At 38.9% G+C, this 15495-nt stretch overlaps 1 protein-coding gene across 1 annotated transcript in view; it reads right to left on the bottom strand.

The window, feature by feature from the left end:
• Positions 1-15495, bottom strand: part of LOC115210623 (polyribonucleotide nucleotidyltransferase 1, mitochondrial-like) — a 578459-nt gene that overhangs the window by 152763 nt on the left and 410201 nt on the right. Inside the window, exon 22 of the mRNA XM_029779226.2 lies at positions 1650-1733. Within this exon, the coding sequence (XP_029635086.2) occupies positions 1650-1733 (84 nt within the window). The remainder of the gene's footprint in view (positions 1-1649; positions 1734-15495) is intronic.

The following is a 15495-nucleotide window of genomic DNA, read 5'->3' as shown; positions in this document are numbered from 1 at the left end:
ATATATATATATATATATATATATATATATATATATATATATATGTTTGTGTGCCTGTGTTTGACCCCTGCCCCATCATCACTCACATCACCGTAACTTAGCGGTTCAGCAAAAGAGACAGATGGAATAAGTACTTATATATATATATGTAAGAGATGAGGAATGATGTACATTATTTACATTTGACGGATATTTGTCCTCATCTTGTTTGTTTCAAATTTTGACCAAAAATTTTGGAGGGAGTAAATTGCTTAAATCAACCCCAGTGTTCAACTGGTACTTCTTTTATCAACCCTGGGAGGAAGAAAGACAAAGTTGGCCTCTGAGAATGCAGAGGTAGACAAAATACTACTAACCATTTTGCCCATTGAGCTAACAATTCTGTCAACACATTGCCTTAATTGAGATTATGAATATTATCCAACTGTCTTGTTCTTGTAACATTCTAGTCAAGCATCTGTAGAATCGGAACTGTAACCTCTCAATGCGAAGAACTAGCAGCTCAATCTGGAAAGACTCCTTGGCATCTGAGCTATGCACCCTGTGAGTAACATTATTCCAGAAGTCCTTCAGCGGAACCCCATTTTAGTCATATGTTTTTTGCCATTGAACACTTTAGGTCATAACATTCATAGCAATCAGTGACGATAGGCACAAACATTGAGCTGAAGATAGAAAGTTTGGCAAATATCAGCTGAAGTCATGCAGGTTAACAAGGGATGTGTTTAGATCTTAGGTGGGGAGGGGGCAATCCCAAAAATATATTGCAGTTTCCACCCAATGCCAGTAAAGAGGCACAGACCCCCTTCAGTCATGAATGACCATGGGATTGGATCTAGAAACTTCCCCTCCAAGGCACAAGTCCAGGCAAGGTTGTTTATGGAAGGCCAGCAGTCACCCATACATACCAGTTTCCCCCTCTTCATGCCACCAGTGTTATCCAAGGGAAAGGCAAAGACTGATACAGCTTGGCACCAGTGATGTCGCAACTCATTTCAACAGCTGAGTGAACTGGGGTAAAGTGAAATAAAGTGTCTTGCTCAAGAACACAACAAACAGCCCGGTCCAGAAATTGAACTCACTACTGCATGATCGTGAACCTGGCAATCTAACCACTGAGCCATGTGCCTTCACTCCAATGCCAGTACAACCAACAACAGAATGGTGCGTATTACATGCCACCTGAGTTCAAATTCAGCTGGGGTCAACTTTACCTTTCCCTCCTTTTACAGTCGATAAAATAAGTACCAGCTGCACATAGGGGTCAATGATATCAACTAAACACACTGTCTGTCTGCCAAAATTTGAAACAATATATCTATTGCTTTCCTCCTTCTATACTTTTATACTTTGCTTGCTGTAGTCTGTGATATTTTTCTGTTAGAGTATTTGTGCAATACAGTGCAAAGAAGAATTAATGGCAAAATACAAAACAGTATAAAAATACATTTAAAACCATTCAAAACATTTTCTTTTAACATTATAAATCATTACTGACAAATCTTCAGATTTTTTAGCATTTTATATTTCCTTCCTTTTTCTGTTTTTTTTTTTGTTTTTTTTTTTTTCTCACTTTTACATGTTAGTAAAACTCAAGTCAAAAGGTCAACACATTTTTCTAACTTTTCCATTTCATCATATCGACTTACCAGTTACGTGGCGTAGTTTCTTCAGATTATAACCACCGATACCAAGGAATTTATTCCGGTTTGCAATTGGCACTTCCAATTTTTCTGAAAGAATTTACAAAAAAAAAAAAAAAACAGAAATTGATAAATATGTATACTGATGACTGTTTTGAAACACAGAAAGTAATTTCTAAAAGTATCCTTAAATATAGGAATCCCAAGTGAAGGAAAGGGGCAAACAGCTTCAAAGTTCTTAAAACTAGTTTGGTCATATAGCCATAATTACAAAAACCATACCAAGTTATATTTCCATGCATGCATAGGCAGTTGCCAGTTCCACCTGACTGGCTCCCCATGCTGGTGGCACATAAAAAGCATCATTCAAATGTGGTTGATGCCAGCCTCCCCCCCAAAAAACTGGCTCTTGTGCCGGTGGCACGTAAAACGCACCATCTCAACATGGTCGATGCCAGTGTCACCTGACTGGCTCCCCATGCCGGTGGCATTCAAAAAGCACCATTCAAATGTGGTCGATACCAGCCCCCCCCCCCCTCAAACTTGCTCCTGTGCCAGTGGCATATAAAGAGTACCATCCAAACGTGGTCGATGCCACCCTATGCCAACTGGCTCCTGTACTGGTGGCATGTAAAAAGCACCATCTGAACATGGTTGATGCCAGTGCTGCCTGACTGGCTCCCATGCTGGTGACATGTAAAAAGCACCCACTACACTCTTGGAATGGTTGGCTTTAGGAAGGGCATCCAGCTGTAGAAACCTTGCCAGATCAGATTGGAGCCTAGTGCAGCCTCCTGACTTGCCAGTCCCCAGTCAAACAGTTCAACTCATGCCAGCATGGAAAACGAATGTTAAACGATGATGACGATGATGATGATTAAGAGAGAGCGAGCAGTTGGAAAATAGGTAGTTAACAGCTCAGTGTCTTTACTGCAACTAACTTCACTTTTACTTTTGAACACACCTCAGATTTGGGCAGAAGTTGACGTTTGAAACTTTCGCAATGCCAACCTTAACGGATCAGCATCTGTTTCAAACAACTAACTCATGCTACAGTGAAAACAATAACTTTAAGTCTTACTATAAAACTAAACTTGCCATCTTCAATTTGGGGTCTGTGCCTATCCTTACCTATTTCTTAACTACCCACAAGGGGCTAAACACAGAGGGAACAAACAAGGACAGACAAACAGATTAAGTTGATTATATCAACCCCAGTGCGTAACTGGTACAAAAGGAAGAAAGGTAAATTCAACCTCGACAGAATTTGAACTCAGAACGTAACGGCAGACGAAATACCTATTTCTTTATTACCCACAAGGGGCTAAACACAGAGGGGACAAACAAGGACAGACATATGTATTAAGTCGATTACATCGACCCCAGTGCGTAACTGGTACTTAATTTATCAACCCCGAAAGGATGAAAGGCAAAGTCGACCTCAGCGGAATTTGAACTCGCAACGTAACGCAGACGAAATACCGCTAAGCATTTCGCCCGGCGTGCTAATGATTCTGCCAGCCTATCCTTACTGGTGGCAATGAATGTTGAATAATGATCACAAGAGTACAGTTCCAAGTACAAGCAACCAAAATGAGGTTCCTTTGAAGGATCTCTGGACTAATGTTACTCGACAGAATACATAAATCATAATCTAGAGAGTCTCTCCAGATCAAGCCAAAACTTCTTTGCATTGAGCAGTAGCGGTACTATGGACATGAGGTTGGAATATTGCAGGAAAGAAAGAATTACAAGATGGGTTCTTTAAGCTAAGCCAACCGTGTAGAAGCAGACCAAGAATAAGACAGTACGGTGATATCCATAGTCTTAGCTGGTCAAATGTGGAAATCCAGCCAGAAAATGTAATGTTGGTTGCTTCTGATAAAATCTTATGGAGGGGGTTTCTAAGGGTTTGAACAACACAACCCTCCCAGGAATAGTATGGGAGGGGGGACGGATATATCGATGGAATTTAAGATGGAAAGAAATTATATAATGTGTGAATCTACTGATATTAACAGAAACTGAACTTACAATCTCTGGATTAGTACAGTAGTTGCTTATAACCAGTACTCTTGTTAATACATTTTGACTATTAAATAAAGATCCCTAACAGCTAGAGATAAAGATCCCTAACAGCTAGAGATAAAGATACCTAACTCCTAGGCATAGGAGTGGTTGTGTGGTAAGTAGCTTGCTAACCAACCACATGGTTCCGGGTTCAGTCCCACTGCATGGCACCTTGGGCAAGTGTCTTCTACTATAGCCACGGGCCGACCAAAGCCTTGTGAGTAGATTTGGTAGAGAGAAACTGAAAGAAGTCCATCGTATATATGTATGTGTGTATGTATTTGTCCCCCCAACATCGCTTGACAACCGATGCTGGTGTGTTTACGTAGCCGTAACTTAGCAGTTCGGCAAAAGAGACCGATAGAATAAGTACTAGGCTTACAAAGAATGCGTCCTGGGGGCGATTTGCTTGACTAAAGGCGGTGCTCCATCATGGCCACAGTCACATGACTGAAACAAGTAAAAGAGTAAAAGAGCTGTGCGTGCTAGTTGAAGCACAGAGACTACGCAGGTGTTTTTGCTTTATATGAAACCAACAATAGTGATGCGAGACTCCCCCACCACTCGTGTCACTGCTAGCAGTAATGTCACAACTCTTCAGCAACATTTGGCAAAAATTTGATATTTTCTGTACTTTAAAACTGTGAGAATCTGAAACAATTCTTCTGCCAGGAACTAAAACTCATAAAGGAAAACTACAAGTCAGGAAGAGGAGAAAATATTAAATGTGTTTGTTAATTGCTCTCGGTTTGAGAAACGGTGATCGTTGCCAAGACATTTGACCAAAGAAATACTATTGCAATAGCCATCAATATAATAGAGAACATTTGCCAAACAGGGAGAAAGAATACAAAGGAGGCGGAGAGAAACATTTCTAGACAACGGCTTACAGAACTGACTAGTTAAGTTACATTGTGTAAGTGATTATTCACAGTAAAACTTCACAACACAAAACTTAGAAATAGGTTAACAACAATAGAAAAAAAGAAGAGGATACAAATAATGCGGACAATACCCTTTCAATAAGTATTTATTTCTTGTGTAAGAAACACTGATGTTATTTAATAGCAGCGTTCATAGAAAAACAAACAAGGAAAAAGAAATTACAGGAATTGTAATATTTTTCTTCTCAATGTCAATAAGAGAATTAAGGCAGCAATCTGGCAGCATCGTTAGCATGCCAGGCAAAATGCTCAGAGGTATTTCATCCGTCTGAGTTCAAATTCTGCCAATGATGACTCTGCCTCTTATCCTTTCAGGATTAATAATGTAAGTACCAGTCAAGCACTAAGGGTTGATGGAATTGACTTACACCCACCACAAAAAAAATCTGGTCTTGTACCAAAATTCGAAATCAGTATTCTTTTCTACTCTAGGCACAAGGCCCGAAATTTTGGGAGAAGGGGGCCAGTTGATTAGATTGACCCAGTATGCAACTGGTACTAAATTTATCGACCCCAAAAGGATGAAAGGTAAAGTCGACCTTGGTGGAATTTGAACTCAGAAGGTAAAGACAGACGAAACACCGCTAAGCATTTCACCCGGTGTGCTAACGCTTCTGCCAGCTTGCTGCCTTATATTCCTTTCTACTCTAGGCTCAAAGCCCGAAATTTGAAGAGAGGGAGCCAGTTGATTAGATCGACCTCAGTATGCAGCAGGTACTGAATTTATCAAACCCAAAAGGATGAAAGGCAAAGCTGACCTCAGCAGAATTTGAGCTCAGAACGTAAAGACAGAGGAAATACCTCTAAGCATTTCGCCCGACATGCTAATGTTTCTGCCAGCTCGCTGCCTTATTTGAAATCAATATTAAGAGAATTAAGGGAGCAAGCTGGCCAAATCGATAGCATGCCAAGTAAAATGTGGCTGTGGTAAGTAGCTTGCCAAAACAGAAATGGAGCCTGGACAGCCCTTCAGCTGGTCAGCTCGTGTCAAACCCCCTAACTCATGCCAGCAGGGAAAATGGACATTTGATGATGATGATGATGATGATGATATAACTGTTCACACATTTTTTTAGCATTGATTATCTCCCTTTTTTATTCGCTCCAATTTTCACTCTTTCTTACTTCTGATGAAGGACTAATGCCTGAAATATTAAAACCTTATTTCTTAAACTTTGTTCCTTTTCTGTTGGCCTTTGTATTGTTCTGCTACCATAGAGATCTCGCAGACAATAACACTCTTTTTTTTATTTATTTATTTGTTTGTTTGCATGTATGTATGTTTGTATGTATGTATATATGTATGCATGTATGTATGTATATATATGTATGCATGTATGTATGTATACTATAAATACAATAATAAAAACACACAATTGTATACACGCACACATGCACGCACACACACACACATCAACATGGAAAATGGACAATGAGGGATGAGGGTGACGATTATATATATATATATATATATATATATATATATATGTATGTATGTCTATATGTGTGTGTGCATGTATAATTTGGTTTTGGTTTTAATTCTCTATTCTCGTTGTTGGCATACACACACACACACACACACACACACACACACACACACACACGTACACGTAACAACAAAGAGAATTAAAACTAAATTACAAGTTCATCTTTTCTAAGGAGTTCAAGAAAAACGTGCGTAAGAATCCACATTTGCAGGAACATATGCACTCTGCACTGTTTGGCATCATAACGCAATAAATGCAAACACATTCCGGCTTTCTCTTTATGATCTCAAATCTTCTTACTGACAATATTAACAAAATAGGTCAGAAACTTTAATCGATAGCACATATATATATATGTATATATATATATGTTTAATATACAGATATGTAGATTCAGCATTCTGAAATTTCATCAGATATTTTCATTTCTTTTCTTTTCAGTCATCTCCCATAGCTCTTTCAATCATGAAACATGAAAAATAGTAGTATGAAGTCAACATTGAAACATAATTATCTCAGAACAACCAAGTGGATAAGAGAAAAAGAGAGAGAGAAAGAGAGACACATTCACACACAGAGACAAACAGACAGACAAAGAGACAGACAGAGATAGCTAACTTTCAGATTCTTCAGAAATTGATTGGAGCCAATATTCTACATATTAAACTGCAAATTATTGATTTATCTTTCAATAATTTCTAAGATACCATCAATCATATTAAACTATATATGTAAGTGTATATAAGCTAATATGAAAGAGTGAGAATGAGTGCTCAACACCGCATTGGTGGATAAATGTTCTTTATTTGTGGTTTAACGAGTGACTTGTTTCAGTCATTGGTCCGCAACCATACTAGGTCACTATGTGGCAGGCTTGATAATTGCTGAGAATTCTTGGCATGAAACCAGTGGTATCCTTGTTGACCCACAAATAAAGAATACGTGTATATATAAATATATATATATATGTGTATGAAAGGCATCCAACTGTGGAAACCATGCCAGAACAGATAATGGAGCTTAGTGCAGTCCTCTGGCTTACCAGCTCCTGACAAACCAACTAACCCACCCATGCCAGCATGGCAGAGACATACGATGACGATGATTATGATAATGATGATAATGATCTGCATATACACTAATACTATAGTTTTCTTCATATGTGGATTTGGTGGTGTGGTTTTGACTTTATTAGTTGATTCCTCTCCTTCTCTCTCTCTCAACTCTTTCATCACTACAGGCAGCCATGTTCCCTTCTAATGCAAGACTCCTTTTCTCTGTCCCTAAGCACTACCCTCCCCTAATTACTTGGTGACCTGACCAGTACCGGTGCCACATAAAAAGTACCCAGTACACTTTCTAAAGTGGTTGGCATTAAGGAGGGCATCCAGCTGTAGCTGAAACCATACCAAAGCAAACACCAAGGACTGATGCAGTACTCTGACTTGCCACTTCCTATCAAACTGTCCAACCCATGCCAGCATGGAAAACAGACATCAATGTCCCAAAAACTGTCGAATCCTCTATAAATGAATCCCATTCAGCTGAGTTTAACATCTGATTAGGAGCTAGGAGTTGGTATTCAGCCATTTAGTTAATACTCATTAGAAAACACAAAAGCACGCAGTTCCTTCCAATAAATTCTGTTTGTTCGTCAATATCACCTGTGTTACTAATGAACAAAACTAAGGGCAGCTATTAGAACAAATGATGTACCTTGAATGCTAAAGTCAATAAGCTGATTCAGACAATACTTCTAAAACCAAGTTAAAACTGGATATCATAGTTAACAGGTCTCTTCTTTCTCCTATTCTATAATTATCATCATCAATATTATTATTATTATTATTATTATTATTATTATTATTGAGTGAGAGAGCAGCACATGCCATCAAAGTGACACTGGGGTAAAATATATGAAGCCCAGTATACCTATCATGACTACGCATCTGATAAGGGTACACCAGGCACATGCATCACAACCATATGTGTGCAACATAGTGATCTCATATCAAGATAAACAGCACATGACCTTGCAGGTGGGGCCCAGTTAGCATTTTCTTTCGGTCGAGTAACCCATCCTGCTCAAAAGGTCCCTGAATAAGGATTGTTTAAGGATGTTGAACGAACCACCCATGTTTCCAAAGATGAATTAATTATTCAAACCCCAAAGAATCCCTCTCAATACATGGCTATGATGCTCCCCCAATACTTCTGCTCGTGATCAGAGATGCACATATTGTCAGCCACTAAGGGACATGCTCAACTGGTTATGGTCAAACAACTGACAAGCAAATCTGTGGTATTGAGCAGAATATTTGCTGTAGCCCATCTTTTATACCAAGACAAAACAATGTATATGATAACACTTCCAATCACTTATGATCAGCATACATGAGAGAGCCAGTCTGGTACTGCAATATTATTATCATTATTATTATTATTATTATGATCATCATTATTATCATTGTTATTACTTGGTTTTATTTTTCTAAATAGAAACATGGAAACAATTTCAATTTAACATTGTCTTTTAATTACAGTTTGCGATCTTATGAATGTATTCATCAATAACTTTAGAAATTTCTAAAGATTCTTATAATTATAAAAGAAATCTTATAATTATAAAAGAAATCCTCATCACTGTCATCATCGTCAACATCGTCGTCGTCATCATAATCATCATCATTGACTTTGCTGATGGCAAGATCTTTGGCATCCCTGCGCAACATTTCTGGCAAGTAAATAAACATGGTTGATGATGGAACCTGAATGCAATTGCTTGACCTGCTAGAAATAACAGCCATGTTTTCCTTAATTACATCCTACAAGATTTAGAATGGAAACATTAGATGATGTAGTCCAACGTACACTACAAAGGACAATATGGGGTTGTTTTGGCTAAAATCTTGTTGGTCATGTGTCTGCTCAATTAGGGCCGTGTTGCCCCGAAATAATAACAACAACTTTGCTAATTATCTTCAAGTTGCAGGCACAGGTTGGAGGCAGGCATGGTTGTGTAGTTAAGAAGTTTATTTTGCAACCAAATGATTTCAGGTTCAGTTCCACAGTGTGGCACCTTGAGTGAGAGTCTTCTACTGTGAGTAAATTTGACAAACAGATACGGTAAAAGCCCACTGCGTGTATGTGTGTTTGTGTGCATGCATGCATGAGTGTGTTGGTGTGTTAATGTTCCTGTAACTTAGCAGTTCAGCAAAAGAGAATAATAGAATAAGTTTCAGGCTTCAAAAACTAAAAGTGCTGGGGGGTGATTAGTTTAACTAAAATTCTTGAAGGTTGTGCCCTAGAATGGCCACAAACAAATAAAAGAATAAAAGAATAAAAAGTTCTGCCAGACCATTTCCCTGAACTTCTCTTTGAAGTTTTTCTTAAAGAATTTCAAATCTAATCCTTGCCATGCAAAATTACTATTTGTAAATCTCACAACGAGATTATAGCAACATTCATCCTAAACCAGGACTGCTGATGAAGAGCAATAACCCAGAAATCATGATATACAGATATTATTTTGAGCTGAGTTGGGGTGCTAGATTCCCTTGTTTGAAAATATAAGGACACAGATCATGTTGGAGACAAGGTCTCCTGGGGCTAAATTACAGCAACATTAGTCCTAAACCAGGACTGCCAGGTTATGCTGGCAAATAATCTTTACTCCATAACCCTTGCCATGTTGATCTAAAAAGTACTGGGAAAGTCTGCATATCTCATGGAATCTGCATCTTCATCCTCTTCTCAGTAATAATTTTTTAAAATTGTTGGTCTCATTATCTTTGCTTTGGTTGCTTTTATTCCATTATATATGCATATATATATATATATATATATATATATATATATATATATGAATAAATGAAAGAATGGAGTCGAACGAAGATGTTAACAAAATTCCTTTACTCTCGACATATGTTTCAAAGACAGCATGTTTTCATTCCAAAGGAATAAAGGGTGCATTATGCAATCTTCTCATCAGGAAGATGTTCACTACCTATTCCCTACCTATTATTCCTTTAACCCTTCTCTTCCTACAATCTATCTTTGACGTCAATTCTTCTCACAGTTTTTTTTTAAAAACACTCATTATCGTTTTGTTTACCATGTAGGCAGTCATCGTAATTTTTGTTTGTCTTGTCGAGAGAGGCTCCCTTTCTTTCCTGAAGAGAAGATTGCATAATGCACCCTTTATTCCTTTGGAATGAAAACATGCTGTCTTCGAAAAATATGTCGAGAGTAAAGGAATTTTGTTAACATCTTCGTTCGACTCCATTCTTTCATTTATTCATATACAACACACAAATTTCTGCACATGAACCCGGAGTTTCTACCCTTGGACAGGTTGCTTCAACTGCGTTTCTGATGTGAATTTGCTACCCAGGTTTCGGTTAAACGAATTTTCCATGCTGACGATAACATAGGATAATTAATTCACCTATATATATATATATATATATATATATATATATATAGATATATATATTCCATGCTGACATGAACTGGATAGTTTGACTGAGGTCTGGAGAGCCAGCAGCTGCATCAGGTTCCAATCTGACCTAGCAATGTTTCTACAGCTGGATGCCCTTCCTAATGCCAACCACTCCGAGAGTATAGTGGGTGCTTTTTACATGACACTGGCACAGGAGCCAGTCAGGCAGGCCCAGCATTGGACACGTTTGGATAGTGCTTTTTACATGCCACCAGCACAGTGGCCAGCAGGCAGTACTGTTAATGATCATGCTCAAAAGGTGTTTTTTACATGCCACCTGCATGGATGATTTAGTGATTCACTAATATTTATACACAAAAAGAGTATTCGACAGTTTTGGGGGTTTACTGAAGAGTGGGAGTCATCGTCATTGGTCAGGTTTGGATGGTGCTTTTTACATGCCACAGGCATGGGAGCCAGTCAGGAGGCACTGGCATCGGCCAGGTTTGGATGGTGCTTATTATGTGCCACCAGCATGGAAGCCAGCAGACAGGCCAGGCATCGACCATGTTCAGATGGTTCTTGTTATGTGCCACCAGCACAGGAGCCAGTTAGGGGGCACTGGTCACAGCTACGATATTAAGCAGGTTGCAATAACCCTCCAAAAAGGAGAATTATATTTGTCATTAAATGTGACTAGGGTGTTAAAAGACACCTACATTGCTAGAAATAAGAGCTAAACCACTCTAATACTGTAGTTAACACACCTGAATGAAAACATATACTCTAACATAACAGGGACCATAATTGTCCAAAAACATGCCAACATCTTAAGACTGACATCATTTTCGGCAATTTCCATTGCCTCATCTCTTAAGCCAGCACAGTGTTTGGCTTCTTCCGGATCCATTTCTCTATTAGTATTTATGGTTTCATCATCCAAGTTAAAGGATGATTTGGCGATTCACTAATATTTATACACAAAATTAATATAAACAAGAGAGAATTATAATTGTCGCTAAATGTGACTAGGATGTTAAAAAACATCTACATTGCTAGAAATGTATGTATGTATGTATGTATGACTGCATGTGTGTGTGTGTGTGTATGTATGACTATGTATGTGTGTATGTATGTATGTGTGTGTGTATGTATGTATATATGTATGTATGCATGCATGTGTGTGTGTGTATGTATGTATGTATGTGTGTGTGCATGCATGCATGCATATATGTATATAAGTATAAATATATATATCATCATCATCATCATTTAATGCTTGCTTTCCATGCTGGTATGGGTTTGATGGTTTGACAGGAACTGGTAAGGCCCAGTGTTGCACCAGGCTCCAATTGTCTGTTCTGGCATGGTTTCTGTGGCCGGATGCCCTTCCTAATGACCACCTCTCCACAGAGTGTACGGGATGCTTTTTATGTGGCACCAACACCAGTGCTTTTAACACGACACCAGCATCAGTGCTTTGTATGCAACACCTGCATCAGTGCTTTTCAAGTGGCCCCAGCACAAGTAGCAATTCTGCTGTGGAAGATATATTTCTTTATTGCCCACAGAGGGCTAAACATAGAGGGGACAAATAAGGAGAGACAGGAGAATAAGTCGATTATATCGACCCCAGTGCGTAACTGGTACTTATTTAATCAACCCTGAAAGGATGAAAGGCAAAGTTGACCTCGGCGGAATTTGAACTCAGAACGTAAAGACAGACAAAATACTGCTATCTTCTGCCAGCTCGCCGCCTGGAAGATAGATCTCCTTGAATACAGCAAAGCACTAGACATCTCGGTCCATTGTCATCTCCTTTGTAAGGCTCAGTGCCTTGGAACTGGCTTTTAATACTTCGTTCCATCTCTTCCTGTGTCTCCCTCTCCTACAAATTCTGTCCACTTTAAGGGATCAGCAATCCAGTATGCAACTGTCTATAACCATATGCCTCACATAACCAAACCAGGACATCATCATCATTGTTCGACCGTGGTCGAGACAATGGAATTTACTATGTTACACCAGACTTCACGGTCCATCATAGCATTACGGAGGTCCTGTTGCTGGATGCCTGTATCCCTGGACATTACATCAGGGTAGGAGAGTATCGCGAGCAGATGACTTCCAGAGGAGAAGAGTAGAAATTACCTCATTTTCAGCTCTACAACAATGTCCAGCAAACTGGACTCTTCTACCTTTCACAAGAGATGATACAGGTGGTAGTTTACCATATATTTGTATTTTGGATGATACAGGTGGTAGTTTACCATATATTTGTATTTTGTGTCCCCTACACACAAAATCTAATTCCTTTTAAGCCCAACTTTTCTGTCAATATACTGGCACTCTGTCGCACATGTGCACTTACCCAAGGTGCCATGCAGTGAAACGAAACTCCAATCCATACCTTTGCAAAGCAAGCTTCTTAATCACATAGCCTTTACCTGCACCTTGAAAACTTTCAAAATTTCTGTAATTAATTAATTATCCTTGGAATTAATTTCATGAATGCCAGAGAGCGGCCCCTTACTATCAAGCAAAATAGCAGAAATAATGATAAATAGTTGACAGAAGAGTAAATGGGAACATGCATGTGAATTTAATGATTGGAGTAACGGTTTGGTTGTGCATACATTGATCCTTGGTCTGAGTGATATCTCATTAATTTCACACGCTCTAGGAAACTGATCATGTTAATCTAGCAAAAACATGTAATCAGTGTAGAAAGAGCTGAGACCCGAATAATACTAACAATACACAGACATGGCAGTGTGGTTAGGAAGCCAATTTGGCAACCATGTGGTTTTAGGTTCAGGCCTGCTATGCAGCACCTTGGACAACGGTCTTCTACTATAGCTCTGGGCCAACAACTGCCAGGTGAGTGAATTTCAAAGGCAGCTAGCTGGCAGAAATGTAAGCATGCCAAGCGAAATGCGTAGCCGTATTTCGTCTGTCATTACGTTCTGAGTTCAAATTCCGCCGAGGTCGATTTTGCCTTTCATCCTTTCGGGGTCGATTAAATAAGTACCAGTTATGCACTAGGGTTGATATAATCAGCTTAATCCATTTGTCTGTCCTTGTTTATCCACTCTATGTTTAGCCCCTTGTGGGTAGTAAAGAAATAGGTATTTCGTCTGTCTTTATGTTCTGAGTTCAAATTCTGCCGAGGTCGACTTTGCCTTTCATCCTTTTGGGGTCGATTATATAAGTACCAGTTATGCACTGGAGTTGATATAATCGCTTTAATCCATTTGTTTGTCCTCTCTGTGTTTAGCCCCTTGTGGGTAGTAAAGAAATAGGTGAGTGAATTTAGTAAAAATAGTGAAAAGGAACTGTGTGAAAGTGGGACTGAACCCAAGGCCACATGGTTGGGAAGCACACTTCTTAACCACATGTGCAAGTGAGAGGATCGCGCTGGTTTGGTCATGTGATGTAGATGGAAAGTCAATAGCTCCATAAAGAAGAACCAATCTCTTTTACTCTTTTACTTGTTTCAGTCATTTGACTGTGGCCATGCTGGAGCACTGCCTTTAGTCGAGCAAATCAACCCCAGGACTTATTCATTGTAAGCCTAGTACTTATTCTATTGGTCTCTTTTACCAAACCGCTAAGTTATGGGGACGTAAACACACCAGCATCGGTTGTCAAGCGATGTTGGGGGTGGGGGACAAACACAGACACACAAACATACGCACTAGGAAATAAAACCAGGCCACAGATTTAGTCTTGCTAGAGTTTATCTTTACGCCCACTAAATATACTAATTGTTTGCAATGAGATACAAAGGAAGCTCTACAAAAGAGGACATGTGGTTACTTGAATTAGCTCCCATATATTTCTGAGGCTTACTTTTATCAACCCTAAATAAACTATACAGCTAATGAGATGATTGAGTGCAGCTGTTTGGATGCCGACAATTTGGCACAACTGACTGGACATTCAGCCTATTTTGGCAACAGCACGTTTTGGTGCTGGAGGCAAGCTCACACATACACACATGTGAAGAAATATACACATAGGGAGAGAGAGAGAGAGAGAGGCATTGATTACAATTTATTAATTGAACATGATTGGCATAAATGCTTTCTCTCTGCTCACACACAAAGACAGAGAGAGAGAAAGACAGACAGACAGACAGACAGAGTGGAAGACAGAAGCATTCAAATGTTTGATGTCAGATAAGCCAGCATTGGATCAATGACGCCAAATAGATGGCACCAAAACAACTGTGCTAAAACATTTCCTACCCATGTAAAGTAGGGGCCCAACAGGATTCAATTCTGGAAGGCAGACGGACGACCCTGAAAAACCGTCATCCACTTATTAGCTTCCAAACTGGCGTAACTCCTGAAAGTACCGAAATTCCACAACTAACAGATTTTGTCGCAACATTAAAAAATGTTGGTAACACTTATTGACATGTCTCATCACAAATATTTATCCAAGTTTATTTTTATACATACACATTTCCATTTGTTCGCACACATGCACATACATGTATAATAAGTTAATCCTTTATTTTACATTATTGTAGATTATGTATTAAAAATTGTTATTTTTCTTGTTAGTTTGTGTTTGGGCTGCTGTATTAGTGATAGAACTTACGTTTGAGGTGTGGTGGTGAGGGATGTTATTCTAGTCATATTTCCCCTTCAGGGTTCAAATACCACGTCTAGTATGTGTATTAACTGTGTAACTTGTCATAGTATCGTATCGTGCAGAAATGCAGAAACGATTGTTTTAATTTACTGTTGTTTATCTAACAAATATGTTTACGTCTGACTTATTACAGGAGTACTGATGTTGGTTCCTTTTCGATGTATTTACATATGTGTTCTATTCTTTCACCCAAAACAACCCGAGAGTGACATCAGTGATCACAAAGCTTAAGAAATATTCCACTTTAG

The sequence above is a fragment of the Octopus sinensis genome, linkage group LG4 (assembly GCF_006345805.1).
Source record: "Octopus sinensis linkage group LG4, ASM634580v1, whole genome shotgun sequence".
Taxonomy (NCBI): domain Eukaryota; kingdom Metazoa; phylum Mollusca; class Cephalopoda; order Octopoda; family Octopodidae; genus Octopus; species Octopus sinensis.
Note: the sequence above shows the minus strand (reverse complement) of the source record. Positions and strands in the feature narration are given on the sequence as shown.